Raw genomic sequence first — 18,253 nt, 5'->3', positions numbered from 1 at the left:
AGCAGCACTAACGACAGTCAATTCTGCAAAAGGGAACACTGGGTGATCCACCCTGACTGCTGGGCTGGGAAACTGTTGTCATCTACTTGTCACTCAGATGCTGGCAAAGTGTTTTCTTTTTTTAAAACGTGCTTTGAAATAATTTATTTGAAATGATGAATGAAGTATCACACATATAAATGACATAATAAAAAAATCTAGCTCTAAGCTTCTTAGTATTTTGATGATAGCTAGAAAATAATTAAAACTCGGCACTGTTGCTAAGAAGTCACATGGCTTAAATCCATTGATTATATATAATTTTCTTATTTTTAGAGTTAAACAATCCGTGAAATAAAGACCAATGTGCAAATAGCAGACCTATTGCTACATGTATTGCACAGTCAGAAACTTTATAACCACCCCAACACGACAGTACTTCTAAACGGTGTCTCTCTATTATTCTTGCGATCCCACTGCAGAACCATTTTAATGAGAAAGGTTTTATTTGAGGCACTGTGTGGTCAGGCCTCAGTCTGACTGAATAGTTCCCACAAAAGGGTTTTGCTAGCGTCACCTTTCAAAGAAGTGAAAGAACTCATGAGGTAACAAGACTTGGTCAATAGATACGTACAATATACAACAGCTTTCTCATTTCTCTTAATAAAAGGTCAGTTTGCTGTACGTTTGAGTTCTCAGGCGAGTTTGTAAAAGATAGATCTGGCGAACCTGACAGCAAATACAGCAACCAAACCACAGAGACTTTCAAAAACTGTTTCCAGAGGAGAACCAGAAGCCACGTGTGAGCCCTCCTACTTCGGAGATGCGAGTGGAAGTTGAGAAACGCCTGAACATACTTGGAGGAAGCCCCGGAGAGCGAGGCTGGCGCAGCTCAGATGGTGTGGAAGAACGCAAGACACGCCAGCTGAGATCTCGCCAGCCGGCGGGACACGCCGCACACGCTCCTGGCGGGGCCTCGCCACAGGATGGCACTCCTGGGTGTATTTTAAATGCAGCCACACTCGCTCCAGCATTTTAACTCTCTCCTGGCACAGCGTCAAGCGAGACGAATCAGAGGCGGTGTATGGCCACCGAGAATGGCCGTGTCTCTGTGTTTAGCCGAATGAGGCCTGTGTGCGTGGAGACGGGGCTGTGTGGGTGTCCTGCACCCGCCATCACGCGTGGCGGGCAAACAGAGCCAACCCCGCGCGGTGAAAAAGGCAGAATGTCTTCATCTTGGATGCCCTTATTACAGCGGTAATATCTTCTCCAGCAGTATGCTTCTTCAAATGCCGAGTCTGAGACTTACACCACATCTTTCTTTCATCAATAATTTCCTTTTTCCCTCTGACAGAACTGCTGCCAGCTCCATTCATCCCCCACCACACACTCCCCATGCCACAGGAGGACTACAGCTTGCTAGGCCCTGCTACCAGCCAAAAGCAACCACAGAGGGAATGCAAATGTTAACAAATTGGGTTATTTACGTTTTTCATTAATTCTGAAGCAGTGCACGTTACCGGCTTAAGGATACATGGTGTTATCCCCAATCTCGTATTAACTGCTGTTTCCTTTAAAAAATAGCTTGTGATAAATAAGGCAAAATGTGATTTAACAGTTCTTTACAACAGTTTCTTACCTAATAGCTATAGAAAACAAGTTGAGATTACATTATGAAACTTTAAGGTTAAGTCCTATCACAAAGGTCAATGAAAAAGAATGAGTACCTATTAGATATTTAGAACTGCTTGAAAATGAAAGCCCCCTTTGGCATATATCCTGTTTTTCAGAGTGTGATCCATGGTTGCTTAGTTTTCTGTAGTATTATTTTTTTAATCATTTAGGGTTGGCCAGACTGTAAACAGCAACACAAGGTACAGAATACTAATGAAAGATGAATTGCCCACTTTCTTGAATATGAAATACGTGATATTTTACATATATGCAAATTCTTAACCTGATCCTCATTCTATTCATTTAAATATTTTCTTATGTAATGTGGACTGAATTTGACCCATAACATTTTCATCTATTAAAAATAATTAGAGAAAATATTAAGCTGAACTTAATGCTTGGGTAAACAGTCTGATACCACAACTGCATTTTTCATCCCGAGCAGAAGAGACATATTAAAGACTATTAACATATGCTTCTCTCTTCTGAAGAGTTTGGTTCAGTCCAGAGGGTTCCCAGGACAAAATCCCAGTACCAACTTCAGCTGTTGAGAGCAAGAGCACTGCTATGAAGCAGGACATTCATGTGACACACAGGACTTTGGTGAAAAAGCATCTTATGCCTGAAGTTATAAGGACAGTTCAGACTTACTTTACCTTTAGCTGAGATTGGTAATCAAGTTGCTAATTACTGTCATAGGTTTCAGCTTTCATAGGCATTTAATAATGTATTACATTTGAAAACAATGCAATTTATTTGCCCCAAAATCTTCTGGAATATGAGCTATAATCAGCCTGGAAAGAGGGAAAGATGGATCCTAGTATCTGGAATATCCCTTTTTGGGGTATCATTTTAATTTGAATAGGCAGCCTCTTATTCAGAGAAACTATCCAGAATATTTGACTGAACTCTGTCATTGTGTTCACACAATCTCTCTAGATTTTCTCTCCTGACATTACTCACATTCAAAGTAATGTCTTCTGCCAGAGTGGGTCGGTGCTCCACTTCCCCAGCTGATTCCCTCAGTAACCAGACTCCAAACCAGAAGGCAACTGCAGTGTCTCCCCTTAAAATACTGTGTTCTAAAATTTCACATCTCTTGAGGAAATAAGGACTAGGCCAAGGAGAAAAGCTCCAGCTGATAGAAACATAGCTCAACAATCAGCAGCACTGAGAAAGGCAACACGACTGCAGAATGTGAAATAGCAGATAAATGAGATTTAGGTGAAGTTTCGCACATCTATCCTTCTCCCTGTGTGTGACAGAAGCTCTTTAATGATGTTGTCAGGGCCCCTAGATGGAGTAAGAGTCTCAATGTATATGGCCACTTATCTGTCATCCTTTATTTTACACACGCAGTTCTTAAAGATATTCTGCAAATCCAAGACAAAATAAAGAGTTTCAAGGCAAAATATAGATGAATGAACTGTGGAAAATTAAACTTGGGGAAGATCAGGACCTTTACAAGACATGCAGTATGATACTACTGTCAACTTCATTTATCAGAAATTGAGTTCAACCTCCTCAAATAATACACACTGAGAGAACTGATTCATTCTTTCCTTTGTGCCATAGTGATGTCAATGAGTTCAAACGAGTTACTTTCAATTTATTCCCTGTCAAGAAAGGAGACATCCATCTATCCATCCACATGGACCAAAAAAAAACCTGAGCAGACAGAGAACTTCTGCAGAATTAGCCTACACTTTTCTTGGTTAAAGGGCCAAACACCCTGCTAGAAAACATCTGCAGCCAAAAATATTATCACAGATACAACTCAGTCTGAATTCAGCCTAGGAATGCCTTGATTCAGCACAAGGAAAATGGCTACTGTGTATCACAAACACTAATGCCAGGAAGCTGAATGTTCATTTTAGAGAGACCCAGAACTGTATTAATAACAATACCCACTGAGGACATTATATTGCAGTCTCTTCACACTTATAAAGGCAGGAAATTATTTTTATAGCCAACATCTTCTGTTCTTACAATTTGTCCTAGCATACCAGATACTAGCAGTATGAAATCTTCCACTAAGACTTAATGAAAATAAAACTAGATGCAGTAAAATATTATATAATGGCTAAGCCAAAGCTTTTCTCTGAATATTCTGGGTGTTCTGAAGTTATTATATTACTAGAGTTACACAAACTTTTGATGTAACTGAAAACAAATGAACATGCAAGAAAACACTCTTTGGGAATTACAGGAGGAGAGGACTATAATAAAATTACAGGAGGAGAGAGAGGACTATAATAAAATTACATCAGGTCCCACATTCTGACTTTCCCTCTGGGAGCTGTTTGCTGTCTTCACCCTGAAGAATCCCATAATTGCTGAGAACTTTCACCACTGGCTGTGGCTGGCTCCACAGTGGGCTAATTTGTAAAAGTTACTGGAGACAGGAATGAAGAATGGCTGGAGACAGATCAGACTTTCTGTGTCAGGTTGTGATGGAGACCACTGTTTAGGCAGGAAGATGGTGCAGACTGTGTGGTTAAGGTGGAGGAAAACTGTAGTTTTCCTCCTTTCTCCTTTCTCATTTCCTCCATTCTCATTCTCCTGAACTAACTTAATGATGGTTTAAAAACCAGGACAGGGTAAAAAAAAGATCAGCAAAATTCCCAACTTGGCAGATGAAATGGAGGAGCTCAAAACATGAGGAGGGATTTATTTACTGCAGGGGTTTTTAAGCATTGGAACTGGCTGCCCAGGAGTTAGTCGGTGGAGTCGCCACCCCTGGGGGTATTCAAGAAATGCCTGGACATGATACTAAGTGCTTTGGTCTAGTTGACAAAATGGTGATGGGTCAAAGTGTGGACTTGATGATCTTGGAGGTCTTTTCCAACCTAAATAATTCTGGGATTCTGTGAATGTAATGCTACAGCACACGTATTGGGCAAAATAGTCCAGCTTATCCTGTCAGGAATCTGCAAGTACATAAGAACTGTCCTGCAGTCTATAGAGAAAACATGCATGTATGGACTGAGCTCACATATAACTCCTCAGGAATAATTGGTTCAAGTCCAGATTGGAGACACAGGGCATCAAGTTGAAGGTCCTTAGGAACAAAGGACCACAATCACCAAACTCGCTGATAACTGTTCCAAAGATGACTTGTTACTTCTTTTCCCCTTTGCCACATAAACAGGATGTCATATGGAAAAAACCCCGAGAGAATGACCCTTATGTGACAGGCATTAATTCACACTGCTTAATGCACTCTGACACATTATAGAGGTGCTTATGTGACATCAGGGCAGACCCAGTAAAAGACCCAAACAGGACAATCAGAACAGCCCAAGGAAAGGGAACAAAGGCTCAACTGTAACAGAGAGTTTGCCTGAAAAAAGGTGATTGGAACCAAGAGAATAACAGGAAAAGAGAGCAGACGAGGGAATAAGGATTGCAGAGAAGTTAGAGATAACGCAAATGTCACAGATAATGACATGAAGCTGAAGAAGGGACAGGGAAATAGTGATGGAGACTTAAAAACACAGCTACAGATTGAGGAGAAAAACATAAGGTTGAATAAAGAAAAAGCTCTCACAGAAAGAATTAGAAGACACAGTGATTCTATGATCACCAAGGTATTAGTTTGTTTCAATTAAACAGTATGTCTACATAAATTTTGCAATTTTTAGACTGTCTACAAGGTTACCAAGATAATACAATAACACTAATACTAACAATAACAATATAAATAATTATAATTATTATTATTATTATTAGCAGTAGTATTGGTTTGTTTTGTTTTTGTTTGAAGTATTTATTAAGAGGACCAATGTGAAATAGGGTACAAAAACTTTCTGGCTTGGGGAAACTAAGCCAAAGGGTGCCAGAGAAAGGTGAGTGATGCCTATTACCAGCAACAGATGTTCAGAGACATAAGCGAGGAACAGAACAGACTGTCCAACCTTACATGTTCATCAGGAAAGCCATCAGAAATAGCACAGTGAATGGCAGTCTTCACAGAGTTCAGGAAGGCAGTAAGAAGAGATTTTCAGCCATGATCCAGTTACAAAAGCTGTCTGCATTCAGGCAGAGCTGTGCCGCCTGTGTAGCAGAGGGCAGCAAGGTATACTTGTGATGTGACCTAGGCCATGTGTCTGTCAATTTCTGACTTAAAGAAAGCCAAATGAGTCATTTTCCTCTTTAAAAGACAAAATAATATTAGCTGACAACCTTCTGCAACTCCTGTTTTCAACAAGAGCCACTTGGGATCATGGGTATGTTTGAGAAATCAATCTCTAAGCAACTGAAAATGTAAAAGTTTTAAGGTAGATATCCTTGTTTCACTCTTTTTGACATAAAAATTAATTCTAAATATCCACTAATAGCTCTTGTCTCAGTCTTGGTTGAGACAGACTTGCAGTGGCAGCCTTTAAGAGCAAATACTCAGGGACATCTGAGATAACACAGCCCTCTTATATAACAAGAGTACACTTCATGGTAACATTGAAGAAAAGGCTGAACGGCAGTCCCTCAATGAACATGACAAATATACAGGTTATATGCCAGCTCTCTAACAGCTATTATGATTGTCAAGCATATTAATAAACTTTTACAGTTGAAAGGGAAAGAAAATCTGAACCTATTTTCAGGATATTGTGCTCTGAACGAACACTTACAGACTAAGGATTTGTCTGTGGGGAATATGCTAAATCAAGCCCTTTTGAACTTTTGATTAAATAATTGATGCATAATGCAGAATGTATAATATATGCATTCTTTTTCCATAGTTGCCTGGAAACCCATATGGAACAGTAGTAGCAATTCCAGAAGCATTTAGTCTCTAAGTCGTTGGTGAAGACAAAGGAACAAAAAAGTTTTTAAAATCATTAACTCATTTCTCTTTCCATTCTTCAAATACTGCAGGTTACCAGAATTAGTAACTTACACAATGGTATCATGACTCTTGTAATACAGAGGGGCTTTTTTTTAAAGCTGTATCTCTTGGAGCCATGTGAATAATGTCACTTACTCTAAGGGAACTTGTAAGACTCGGCTTTCATTAAAACAGAAAACAAAGAACACAATTAATATTTCCAGCCTCTACCTTTATGTAATAATAATAAGCAGATCATACAATATCCAAGGTGGTCAACAATGAAGAAAAAAAATAAGAATGCAAAATGGTGATTTTCATTCCAAATTATAGAAATTTAAGCAATTCTCATAAAGGACTGATCACTCAGGGTTTAGAAGAATATGAGAATCCCATGATCACAAATTCAAGAGGCAGATTGCTTCAAATTGCAGCCAAGCAGACCTTTTGCACTTCTCAAGTACGCAACACTGCTTGTCATTCAGTCTGATTGCTCTGTGACCCAGCCTGAAACTATCTTGCTTGGAAGCTTTACTGCTTCCAAGATGAAATGAAAAACAGGATAAAACCCAACAATGAGAATAGAGCACTAACCATGGAAACTACAGTGATGAAGGATTAAATTATTTAATCTAAACAATTCTGTAATCATCATAATTTGGTGGCTCTGTTTCTGATGGTAAGTTTCCTGAGTAAAGGAAAACGAAGGGCAAGTGCAAAATTGCATGGGTTCTTGGGACATAAAAGGCAGGATAATGATAATGAATACTTCCTGCCATGGCAGGGATCTTCATGGGATTCTTGTACCTTTGCACATTTGTTGTGCACTCTATTCCACATTTGAGAAAATCAATACTCACTGAGTAAAAGGACTAATGTCTTTATACTACACTGGCAAGATGTCTCGTTTGAGTAAAGAGAAGCAGTTACATGGTCCTAAATCAATCAACATAGAAAGATGAAAGATCTGATGCTTAAACATCAACAGGACTGGAACACTTGTGAATATCCTCTAGCTTTGTGTTTATGGAATTCTTTTAGATATGTAAGATCAGCATAGGTTTTCTCATGCAGAAGAAGAATAACCTGGATGTCCTGTTAACTTCTTCAGCCACTGGATAACACAAAGGTCACAGCACCATTTCTAGTATGGAATCAAGACTTGCCTATCCTTTCCTTTTAATGCAAGTATCAGATATTGTGATTTTTCATTTTGTACTGAATGGTATGTTGAATGGGATGGGATACAATTATATTTTGTCAGCCCAGCATAGAAAAAATAGAGTCAAACCCCAAACCCTAGAAATTTTATTTAGGTTAAATCAAATAATTTTTTTTAAAATGCTTGCCATGATGATGGGGGTCGGTAGCTCATACAGGTTGATCTCCTAATTTCATATCCAGATTGTCAGTTTCTGGGACAAACCCATTTTCAGCAGCTTGCTGTAGCATTACAGGAGGTTTAAGAGTACAGACAGAAAAGAGCTTTAAGAAAAACATCTAAAAATAATGTATTTACAATAACTATCATTCATTTTCACTAGGAAATTATTACATTTAATGTAATAAGGAGAAATTAAATCCCAACTTAAAACAAATGTAAAAAGGCAGATCAGATCAGGCAAGCACCCAAAAGCATGTATGGAGATTAAGCTGACATGCCTACATGCCTCAGCTGTGACTACACAAGCCCAGAGTAAGTAGAATAAAGAGCAGGTGGAGGAGACTGCCTTGGACATACATAAGGTTTCCATCACAGTCATGTCCAAAATAATTAAAAAAAAAATAAAAAATCACTACATTGAACAACATTTAAAGGGAGAAACAAAGACACCAACACCCTGAGGTGTTGAGATTAAACTGCCAGAAAAACAAGCTCCCTTTTTGTCTGCATTAATTAAGCCACATGTTACCATCACCAGCACAGTTTTTGATTCACACTTTCAACTGTCAATGATTTATTCTGATCTAGGGAAATCAGCAAAATCTGCTTTTGCAGCCACAGTCACAGAATGATTTCACAACACATTTACGATAGTTCACCAAGGACAGCAGCAGTTTTCCAGCCATACAGCTCTGTATTAGTGAGTGATATTTAATGGTATAATGGTTTTGATTATGATATGTTGATATGTCCTACTCCTGGTTGTCACCATACCCCAGAGGGAATTTGCATGTGAACATAGTATTTCATCTCAGCATGTTAATAAATTCACTGAGAAAGAAGGATTAAAATAAATCAACTGCACAATGATCAGTGGGGATAATTATAAATTCTGGGGTTTGGTGGCTCCAGCTACTGGTGAATGTCGAGTGATAGGTCTAACTGCTGTCATTGGTATTTCATCCTTATTTTAGGAAAGCCTAACATGTTTCTGTGCCTGGATGCCATGGATAAACAGCAGCAAATAAACCTTGCCAAGATGGCCTTTTCCTGGCAGTAAGGGGTGCTGAGCAGGAGTTATGTTTGCTGAGAATGTTTTCAGGTGCTCCAAAACCTGCTCTGATGCACTGGCAATGAAGTAAAGGACAATACTCTCCTGTTTGACTTGGTGAGAGCAACATTGGTTCATAGAGTTGTCAAGTTCTGACTGTTTCAGACCTCATGGTGCTCACTTGTAATTTTTCTACCTTCCTCCTTGATTCTTGCAGTGTGCACTATCTAGCACCATCTTTAAAACGCATACAGAAAATCTATATGATAAAGTCAGCTATTCCCACTTGGTATTTTTCGTACAGTACAGACTGGAATAAACATGTAGCATGTTTGATCAGGCTTCTGTACTTGCTTCCTAGTTGCTTTTATTACTCCAAATAATGAAATTTAACCTCAAATGATTAGGATGCTGCTATTTCCAACACAATATCCAACACTATCCACCAGTAAAGTGAACACAATCAGCTTTCTCACTCCTGGCTTTACATTCTGGGATTTCAAGATGACATAATCACCAGCAATGTGTTCCCCAAGGTCTATCTGTCTGCAACTCTTTGCATTCATTTGGAATTATTCATGCCCAAATCTTAATACCTTTTCAAGACTTTAGTATTTATTTGACTTTTTTCTCTTTTTTTTTTATTTTTTCCAGAAAAGGCATCTATCTCTTGTGCTGATATTTATAACTCAGGGAAGACTACTGCTATTGCAACAGGACTACTGCTACAGGAATTCTGCAAAGCAATCAGCAAGTAGTCTGCAATTATCTCTTTCTATACCCAGCACATCATCAAAAGTACCTACATTTACCTACAGAGTTTCTCTTTTCATTATTTCCAATTTTAGAAATTGTCAGCAGAAATAAGAAGCATAAAATTAGTTTATATTCATTGTGAATTAACAAGGTTTCCCAGCTTTTAGGATTTCGGCATTCAGAATTTTGCATGTCTCCTGCTTTTGGGATTCTTGTCACATATTGCATCCCACATTTGGGCATTTAGCAGATTCAGAGGTGTGGCAACAATAATTTGTAAATGTTATTGTTATTTATTTACAGTGTTAACTTAGGTAAAGAGGAATGCTTAAAATTGCAGGAATTTTTCTTTGAAAGATAGCATCATAGATTTTTCAAATTTATCTACTTTTGTTATGAGTCCTTAAGAAGAATTTCTTGTTTTTCTGAAGAACAAGGCTGGACTGGATTATATTCCATCCTGTTTGACAAATAATTGCAATGACTGTTAATGATTTTTCACACTCTGATGATTGTATTTAAACTGTCACTTTAAAATGCTTAGAGACATTTTTATAAAAGGAAGACTTTCCACACACAGGGTATTTTCCCAGAGTTCTATAGAATTATAAGAAAGTCATATATTTGCAATTTTGAAGACTGTTGGCTAAATATCTGCAAAGAAATCTTATGAATATGAAATAATTTCACAGAGAAAATTATTTTATATGCAGTGGTAATACTCAAGGTGCAACATATGTAGTGATATTCTGGTAAAAGGTGGTAAACTGTCATATCCTCCGTAATTTTTGCCCAGATAATTTAACTAGTTTCAGGAGAAACTCTGCAAGAAAGAATGGCTCTCAGAATATGATTTTTGCCTATTGCACATTGCCTGCTTTGACAGTAAAACCCAGTCTGCTGCTGAAGGTTTCAGGAAAAAAACTGCTTTTGTACTGAGAGATGAATTCACAAAGCGAGGCCAGGAGATGAACCTGTGTCTGTGTCTGCATTAAAGGCAGCAGAAACAAACAGTGCACTGTGTGTGATAAGTGTAGCTGCCTGTTAAACGATATCTCATGACTGCCTATGCTAATGGGCACCTCCGGGTAAAAAAGATGGTGCTAATAAAGCCTCTGCTCTGCTTTTCTTGGAACAAACACTTCTGGCACTCAAAGCAGCTCTCTGCTTCCATCCTCATACACCTTCAGCCTGTAGCCAAGAGCAGCTCTCTGCAATTTATTAAAATAGCTCTTTAAAGAACCCCTCAAATATAGTCTTTCCAAGCAATTTTCCCCTAGTAAGTCTGGGCCAGTGTGCCAGGGCAGGGCAGGAGAGCACAGCTGAAAGACAAGGATGGTTTGAGTGACAGGAGGTGCTATGCACTGGGAGTGGAGCAGAACTGTCTTTGAGCTTTTTCTTGTTATATTCTACCCTAAACAAAGCAGCTCAGATGCAGCAGAAAGGTTTTTTTCCCCATGACCCCTTTTTCTTTTTTTGTCTAATTACAGTTGGGTGGTGCATAATGACTTTCTGTAGGGGGAAAAAGAAAAACCCAATCCAAAACAGTAGCTGACATGAGCAAGAGGTCTAATATTAACTCTTTCAAGGGCAGTGCTCCATTCAGCAGCTCTATGTTTAGCAGCTCTTTTTTGGACAGTCATTGCTTGAATACCTGTCAGGTGAACGAATAACTTCTTCTCACATCGATAAGAGAAGCCTATCTGGGAGAGCAGCAGTCTACTCAAAACAACGGAAGAAAACTGTAGTTGATGGTGAAAAGACACACAAACCAGCCTATTCCAGAGCAGCAGGCATCATTCCTTAAGTTGCACAGAACCCAATACGTATGATGGCATTTTAAGTTTCTCCTTTTATTTTTTTTTCCTTAAGAAGAGGTTGATACAGTATCAGTCTTTAAACAAGACCAGCAAATTACTCCTCCTAGGTTATCAATGGAGACCAGAAGCTAAGTCCTGTCCATGAGTGATTTGGCACAAGCTGGCAAACTGCATAGCATCTGCACTAATTCTCTATGGAGAGAACCAACAGTTCCACAAAAGCAGATCTCAGCTGATAAATCAGAGGCACAAATTAAAATTAACAACCAGTATATTTTCAGCCAGACAGACACTCCCAGCAATGAGGCTATTGTTAGCCTTTAGGTTTTTTTCATTTGCTTTGCATGCAGTTGAGTACATACTTTGCTATCACTGTCCATTTAATTGGACACTTTTGTCACCTCAGACTACTGTATTTTGCTACCATGAAAATGAACTGAAAATGTCATCCTCCTAAACATAAGATTTTAAAAAATAAACAACTGAATACAACATAATAGGATCTTTCAACACATTTGCTCCTGAATGGGAGAAGCCAGCTGCTGGGCAGGTACTAAACCCCCCTGGGTATTGTGTCTGGCAGACGGCTTATAATGTGATACCAAACCTTCAATTCATACTTCAGCTAGGGACATATTAAAAATACTAGAAGTGTGCTACAAATGTGATTGAACTATCAGTTCTGTGGCTAATAGCACAGTAAATACAGTCCAAAATATTTTCCATCACAACCTGGCCTCTCCAGTATGTTTGGACAGCATTAGCTAAACATTTCTGTAACACAGACAGATGTAAACCCAAAACTAGGGACTTAACAGGGCAGTAAATTTCTATCTATAGTGAGCATTTTTAAAAATACTTACCACTGTATGTAGCATAGCCAGGTTGTCATTCCAGTCTATAGGGAGGACTAAAACTCACTTGTTTTCTCTGTGTTGGTTCTCTCCCTACTGCTATTGCCGAGAAGAGTGCCCTTGGTTAGGTTACTTTTTTAAATTGGTGTGGAAAGATCTAGTAAAGCACATATACCCCAACCTGCTCTTCTAAGTATCTGCATACCATTTTGGATGGAGAAGAAAGGATACACTTCATTACAGATTGTATATGTATTTCCCCTTTAAAGCTCACAGCACATGACTGTGCTAATAGAAAATGCAGCCATAAAAGGAAAAAGACTAAATCTCAGAAGAGAAGTTAAAAAATGTCACTAATCAAGTGGGAAATTTCCCAATAAAACCTAGAGGGAGTAAGACAGATACACAGAGACTTACAAGCAGGTTCACTCTCTCAGAAGAGCTGCGTCTAGGTGGCCTCCTGGAAATGTCTGACAGACATTGCACTTTGCTGCACCCTAAATAGAAGAGGGCTGGAAGCAGCATTTTTTCTCACAGAGCTGCTATAAAAGCATTTAATTTGCAGGGCCCTGCTGAAACTCACAAATGCCATTTCACACAAAAACACTGGAGAATGTAGTTAACAGACTTATTAATCAAAGTTGTGGCCTGTATCCTGACCCACCCTTCTGTGACTGAATCACTGGCATATTTGAGGCAAGTTCATTATAAAAACAGGTTAATATTTGATGTCTGCCCAAGCAGTCTGATTAGTGTTCTTTGGAATGCCAGATCACACAGTCCTGGTTTGTCAGTGGTACGAAGGACAGGCCGGGGAGTGCAGTGGAAAGCTTGTAACAATGGCAGGTGAAGGAAGTGCTGGCATACTTACAGTTGCATTTCTTCTGAACAAATCTAAGCTTGCATGCTGTTCGGTAGGTGGACAAACGGATGCGATCCAGATCCTGAGCCCCTAGTGGAAGAGAATAACAGTGACATTTGTATGGAATATGACCTGTGTGTATCTTTGCTAGCAGGGAAGCCAGAGAACAAAGAGGACACACGAGCTGCCTCCGTTTAACAATTTTCAAGGCTCTCTCCTTTGCAGAGAGAGTAGAGAGGAGTGAGGAGTAACAAGGGGAACGTCAGGAGCTACAGCGTTAAAAGAATTTTATAAAGGAAGGCAAGGAATAGTCAGCCCACTGTGTCTGTCACTTTGAAGAACAATCTGGTCAAGCTGCAGGCTAAAAGACACACTGGCCAGGCTCCAACAGCAGAGAAAAACCTCAGCTGAATTTTAATATTTAGCAAAAAAAGCTCGTAACAAATATCTTTAGCTGACATTCCACACCAGAGCAAGGTACTGCCAGCAAACCGAATCAGAAAACATACTGTACTGTAACCTAAAGACTTATGGCAACCTGCAGAAGGGGGCAATGACAAAGGGTGTGAGGCCTTTCTCCATTTTGTGGTTGTATGTTCTCTGCAGTGGAGACCTCTGAGGGTCAGCTCTACGCTCCACACAAAGCACCCCTGGATGCTGCAATGTAAAGATCTGGTAATTTCCAAAGCAGCTGTCCAAGAGATGGGAGCAAACTAAGTGGCAGCTACCTCATAAACAAGGACAGTACACAGGGGCCAGTATGGGGGCAGAGCCTGGCACAGCGTCCAACAAACTGATCCAAACAAGGTACAGTCAGGATGTAAGAGGAGGGAATTCAGCCCTGCTTCTATACAAGTGTTCTAAATGCTTTAAGATTTCTCAGCTGAACTGCTGAACATATGGCCACGTCTACATCTGTAGCAGGATACTCTGTCTAACTGGGGGTAAAACATCTCTAATTTTCTCCCATTTGCATAAGTTATCAGTGATGGATGGGGAAGGTGGATCATGCTGCTTTAGGTGTTCAGGAATACTGAGACCACCCTGACTCCACAATCCCAAAGCTAAACCTTCTGGGGACATGAAAAACAGTCCTGCCTGACAGGAATCAGCACTGGTGAGGATGTGGCACACAAAGTTCCTGACAAAGGAAGCAACAAGTGATAGTACTGATAACTTATCTAAAGCTGCTGAGCTGGCACGGGTAGCCTAGAAACATTTGACTGACAGCCAATCACTTTATACTACAAAAGCTCAGATCCATTTTTTAATGGCAGGGAGTTCTAACACACTCCTTCTGCATACGTATGAGGCAATTCCTCCCTTGGGTGAGAACGATCCTCAGGGTTATTCCTTGAGGCCAAGTGGAAGAGATTTGTCCACAGTGTTGATATGGGTGAGTAACACCAATCTCTACTTAATAATTATTAAGCTACTTTTGAAATAATTTATTTAATAAATAGTGCCCAATATAATTAGTTATAAATTGCTATCTGGTAAATAATTTTGATTAAAATATTTTAGTTTTATTGTTATCATTATCATTAATTAAAATAAATATTTATTTTATTCCTATAAATATATTTTGTTTGCTATCCTAAATCTTCCATGATGAAGTCATATAGAGTATCAGTTACATCTATATAATCTTTAAGAAATAAACTCTTTACCAAGTCTGGGACTAGGACTGGACTGAGCTCTACTCAGGCTACTCTCTTCCAGAGTGAGTGGGGTCCTTTCTGCACCTTGAGACTCAACTGGAGGGCTTCCTTCCCTGATAAATCTTGCCTGAAGCTTCCATTCTGCCTGTGGCAGCATCGTTCACCCACACTTTCTTAAACAACATCATCCTTTGGACCCAAATTTTACCAATGTGCTCTGGCCTATGGAATGAAAATGAGAATGATACTCTTTACCCTCCCCAGGTTCTGCTCTTTTCCTGACCAAATTCTCCCACACTGTCCTCCCAGGGCTCTCAGCTACTTCCTTTTGCCAGTTACACCATCTGCTCCTGGGATAAACTACCTCTGACTACTTAACATCAGGTATGGGAAGTATTTTTGTAGTTTTTTCCATCATATCCTCTACTGTTAAAATCACACAGGTTATTTCCTTCTCCATTGGTATCTCACTGACAGCTTTTGAAAAATTTCTTTACAGGTGAAAGGGAAGATAAAGCTAGCAACACTAAGCTTTTCCTTTTTAACAGGAAAAATGAGTAAAATGAATGTAACTAAACAAATGCAACTTTTCCCCTCTTAACTTGAGCGAAAGCTACCAATAAACTCCAATGCTCTTTTATAAAACTTCAGCCTTTTAACAAGATTTAAAGAGTGAAAGCAAAGTGAGACTCTGGCTCGTTGAACTTGTGAAGTTGCAGTAATAATCCTAAATAAACAAATTTGTAGGCAATGTTTTTTTACTATTTGCACACAGAGTGGATGGTATTATTTTAATATTATTTGGGGAGTAGGTGTTGCTGGTAAGACTCTGGAACAGTTAATTTAATTTTGTCATGATTCACATTTTGCCACAGTCAGAGATCTATTTGTCAAATAACTTCTGTAGAAAAGTGCCATCACTTACATGATGGAAAGTCCTAAAAAACAAGTGGAAAGATGTGCAGGACTGAGCATGGCAAACAAGACAGTGAACTTGTAATTCCCTGATTGCCAGTGGCCTCTCCTTCCTTCTGTCTGCTGGAAGTGACTCACTCTGTTTCCTTTGAATATGCTCATGTCATGTAACACCGTTTGCAGTCTGCAAAAATAACAAAGGGACACACTGCAACTTTGGCTGCTGTTTTCCTGCTGGATAATATGTGCCAACAATGATGTACATTTTGAACTCCTCATCAGTGTGGATGTACCTGGGCATGTCAGGTCAGACTATGGTAACACTAAGACTTAGCAGCTTGATGTCCAATAGAGCACTCTGAGTTTTAAGACAAGTTTTAACCACAGGACTCTATGGAAGGCGATAACAATGATGATATTAATTCACAGAAGTTTGTAATTTGGAACTAGAAGGATGACTCTTCTGAAGGAAAGGAAACAAAAAAGGTTGAACTGGACCTCTCAAAATACAGGGAAAATCACAGTGGTCCAAATTTCAAGTCAGAATCAAATCCTTCTATTCCTTCTTCAGGACAAACATCCCACTTAAAAAGGCTTGAAAAGTTAATTTATTTTTTTTTTTTGTCCTCTTTGCTATCTCGTGTAGTCTGGAACATGACCCACTTTGTAAAATTATTGTGAAATTTTAATCACAGACTTGCAGATGTAGGTCCCAAGAACCGAAACCACTGGCAAAAGCCTTTATATCACGATTTTTCTTCCTCTGATATTGGCAGGTCGTGGAGTTTATCTATTACCAAAGGATTATGCCTATCAGAATGTTAAGAAGCTTCACATGGCCCACAATATGTAGGGTGTCAGGAGCACATGGTTTTTGTTAGCTGTGTGGGCTTGCACACAGCCAGGGGCAGCTGAATGCGATGCCAGGATGAACTTCCATTTCAGTGAAGCACAACTTCCACACACAGAGGTATCTGAGGGGATGTCATAATGCAAAGTCCAGTGTTTTATGAATATGGCTAAAATACATTTAGTTTTTCCACAAAGACTTAATATTTTCCCCTCCTTTTACTTAGTTGGAGCATCCAGTTCTCTGTGTACGTATGTAGTAGGTGGAGGAACAGAGGCAGGCAAACAGAAAAGGGAACATGTGAGATAAATCCAACTGAAGTAAATATGCCAAAATACTAAAATGTGAAAGAAGAATATAGTAGACTATAACTACTGGTATACACTATGGGAAAATAGTCCCTCCTCTGCCTCCAACTGTTGGTTTTCCCAACACCTCCCTAACTCTTCCAAAACAATCTGACATCAAAACAGCCTTCAAGACTGTGTTAACAAATCATAAACCCTCACAGCAAAGTCCTAAATATTTTAGGAGTGTTTCAAACTAATTGAATGTAATGGTACCTATGCCACTGAATTTAGCTGATAAAAAAATCAAGGCCCCTCTGTAATTCTAATTCAAACTACAGTATATTTTGATAGTGGGTGAATATATTTTCTGATTCTGGCCAAAGTACACCACCTCCCTCCACGGGTCCAAGATGATGTACACAAGAGACAACTGAATCACAATATATCCTGAGTTGGAAGGGACCCATAAGAATCACTGAGTCCAACTCTTGGTTCTGCATAGGATACTCCCAAAAATCACACCATGTGCCCAACAACATTGTCCAAATGCTTTTTCAGCTCTCTCAGGCTTGGTGCTGTGACCACTTCCCTGGGGAGCCTGTTCCAGTGCCCAACCACCCTCTGGGTGAAGAACCTTTTTCTAATAGCTAACCTATACCTCCCATGACACAGCTTCATTCCATTTCCTCAGGTCCTGTCACTGGGCACCAGAGAGAAAAGATCAGTGAGAAATATTCATGAGTTACAACAGCAAGTGCCATGTGATACTAAAACAATTACAGGACACAACAGAGCTAGTGGACACTGTGGAATGGGCCAAGACACTTCTTGATAGGCCATCTGAGTGGGAAGTCATTTGCAGAGATCAGATGCAGGGCTGTCCTGAACAGCCAGGAACAGTCCTGAGTACACTGAATTCACCAGCACACACTTGGCCTTTCATTATGCACAGTAACTCCAGTCCCATTAATGCCCATCTTAGGCTCCCACCAAAGATCAGGGAGATGCTCTGTCATTGTTTGCTACGTGGCAGGGGAGAAACAACAGGAAGCTTAATAATTACACATAAAACTCAGGTAAATCTAGTAACAGGGTGACAGCCTCAAACTTGACATGTAACAGAATTTCCTGGAGAAACAGCTAATTGGTTGTAAGAGAAATTAGAGATGACTGTCAGAAGTACAGGAATGTTATTGGTATGGTACCTCCCTGACACACTATCGTGCAGGGAGCACAGAACTTCCTTAGGGACTATAAAAATTACACTGAAGTGGGGTAGGAAGCACATGAGTCCCTGTAGTGTGTCTGGCTGAGATGCAGTTAACTTTC

At 39.5% G+C, this 18,253-nt stretch overlaps 1 protein-coding gene across 22 annotated transcripts in view; it reads right to left on the bottom strand.

Annotated features, from left to right (window-relative positions):
* The window catches only part of DTNA (dystrobrevin alpha), a 221,150-nt gene that overhangs the window by 76,944 nt on the left and 125,953 nt on the right, over positions 1 to 18,253 (bottom strand). For all 22 annotated transcript variants that reach the window (XM_015617773.3, XM_015617774.3, XM_015617785.3 and 19 more), the window contains one exon: positions 13,218 to 13,298. In XM_015617773.3, coding sequence (XP_015473259.1) covers positions 13,218 to 13,298 — 81 coding nt within the window. The remainder of the gene's footprint in view (positions 1 to 13,217; positions 13,299 to 18,253) is intronic.

The sequence above is a fragment of the Parus major genome, chromosome 2 (genome assembly GCF_001522545.3).
Source record: "Parus major isolate Abel chromosome 2, Parus_major1.1, whole genome shotgun sequence".
NCBI classification, from domain to species: domain Eukaryota; kingdom Metazoa; phylum Chordata; class Aves; order Passeriformes; family Paridae; genus Parus; species Parus major.
This window is presented reverse-complemented; position numbering and strand designations above follow the sequence as displayed.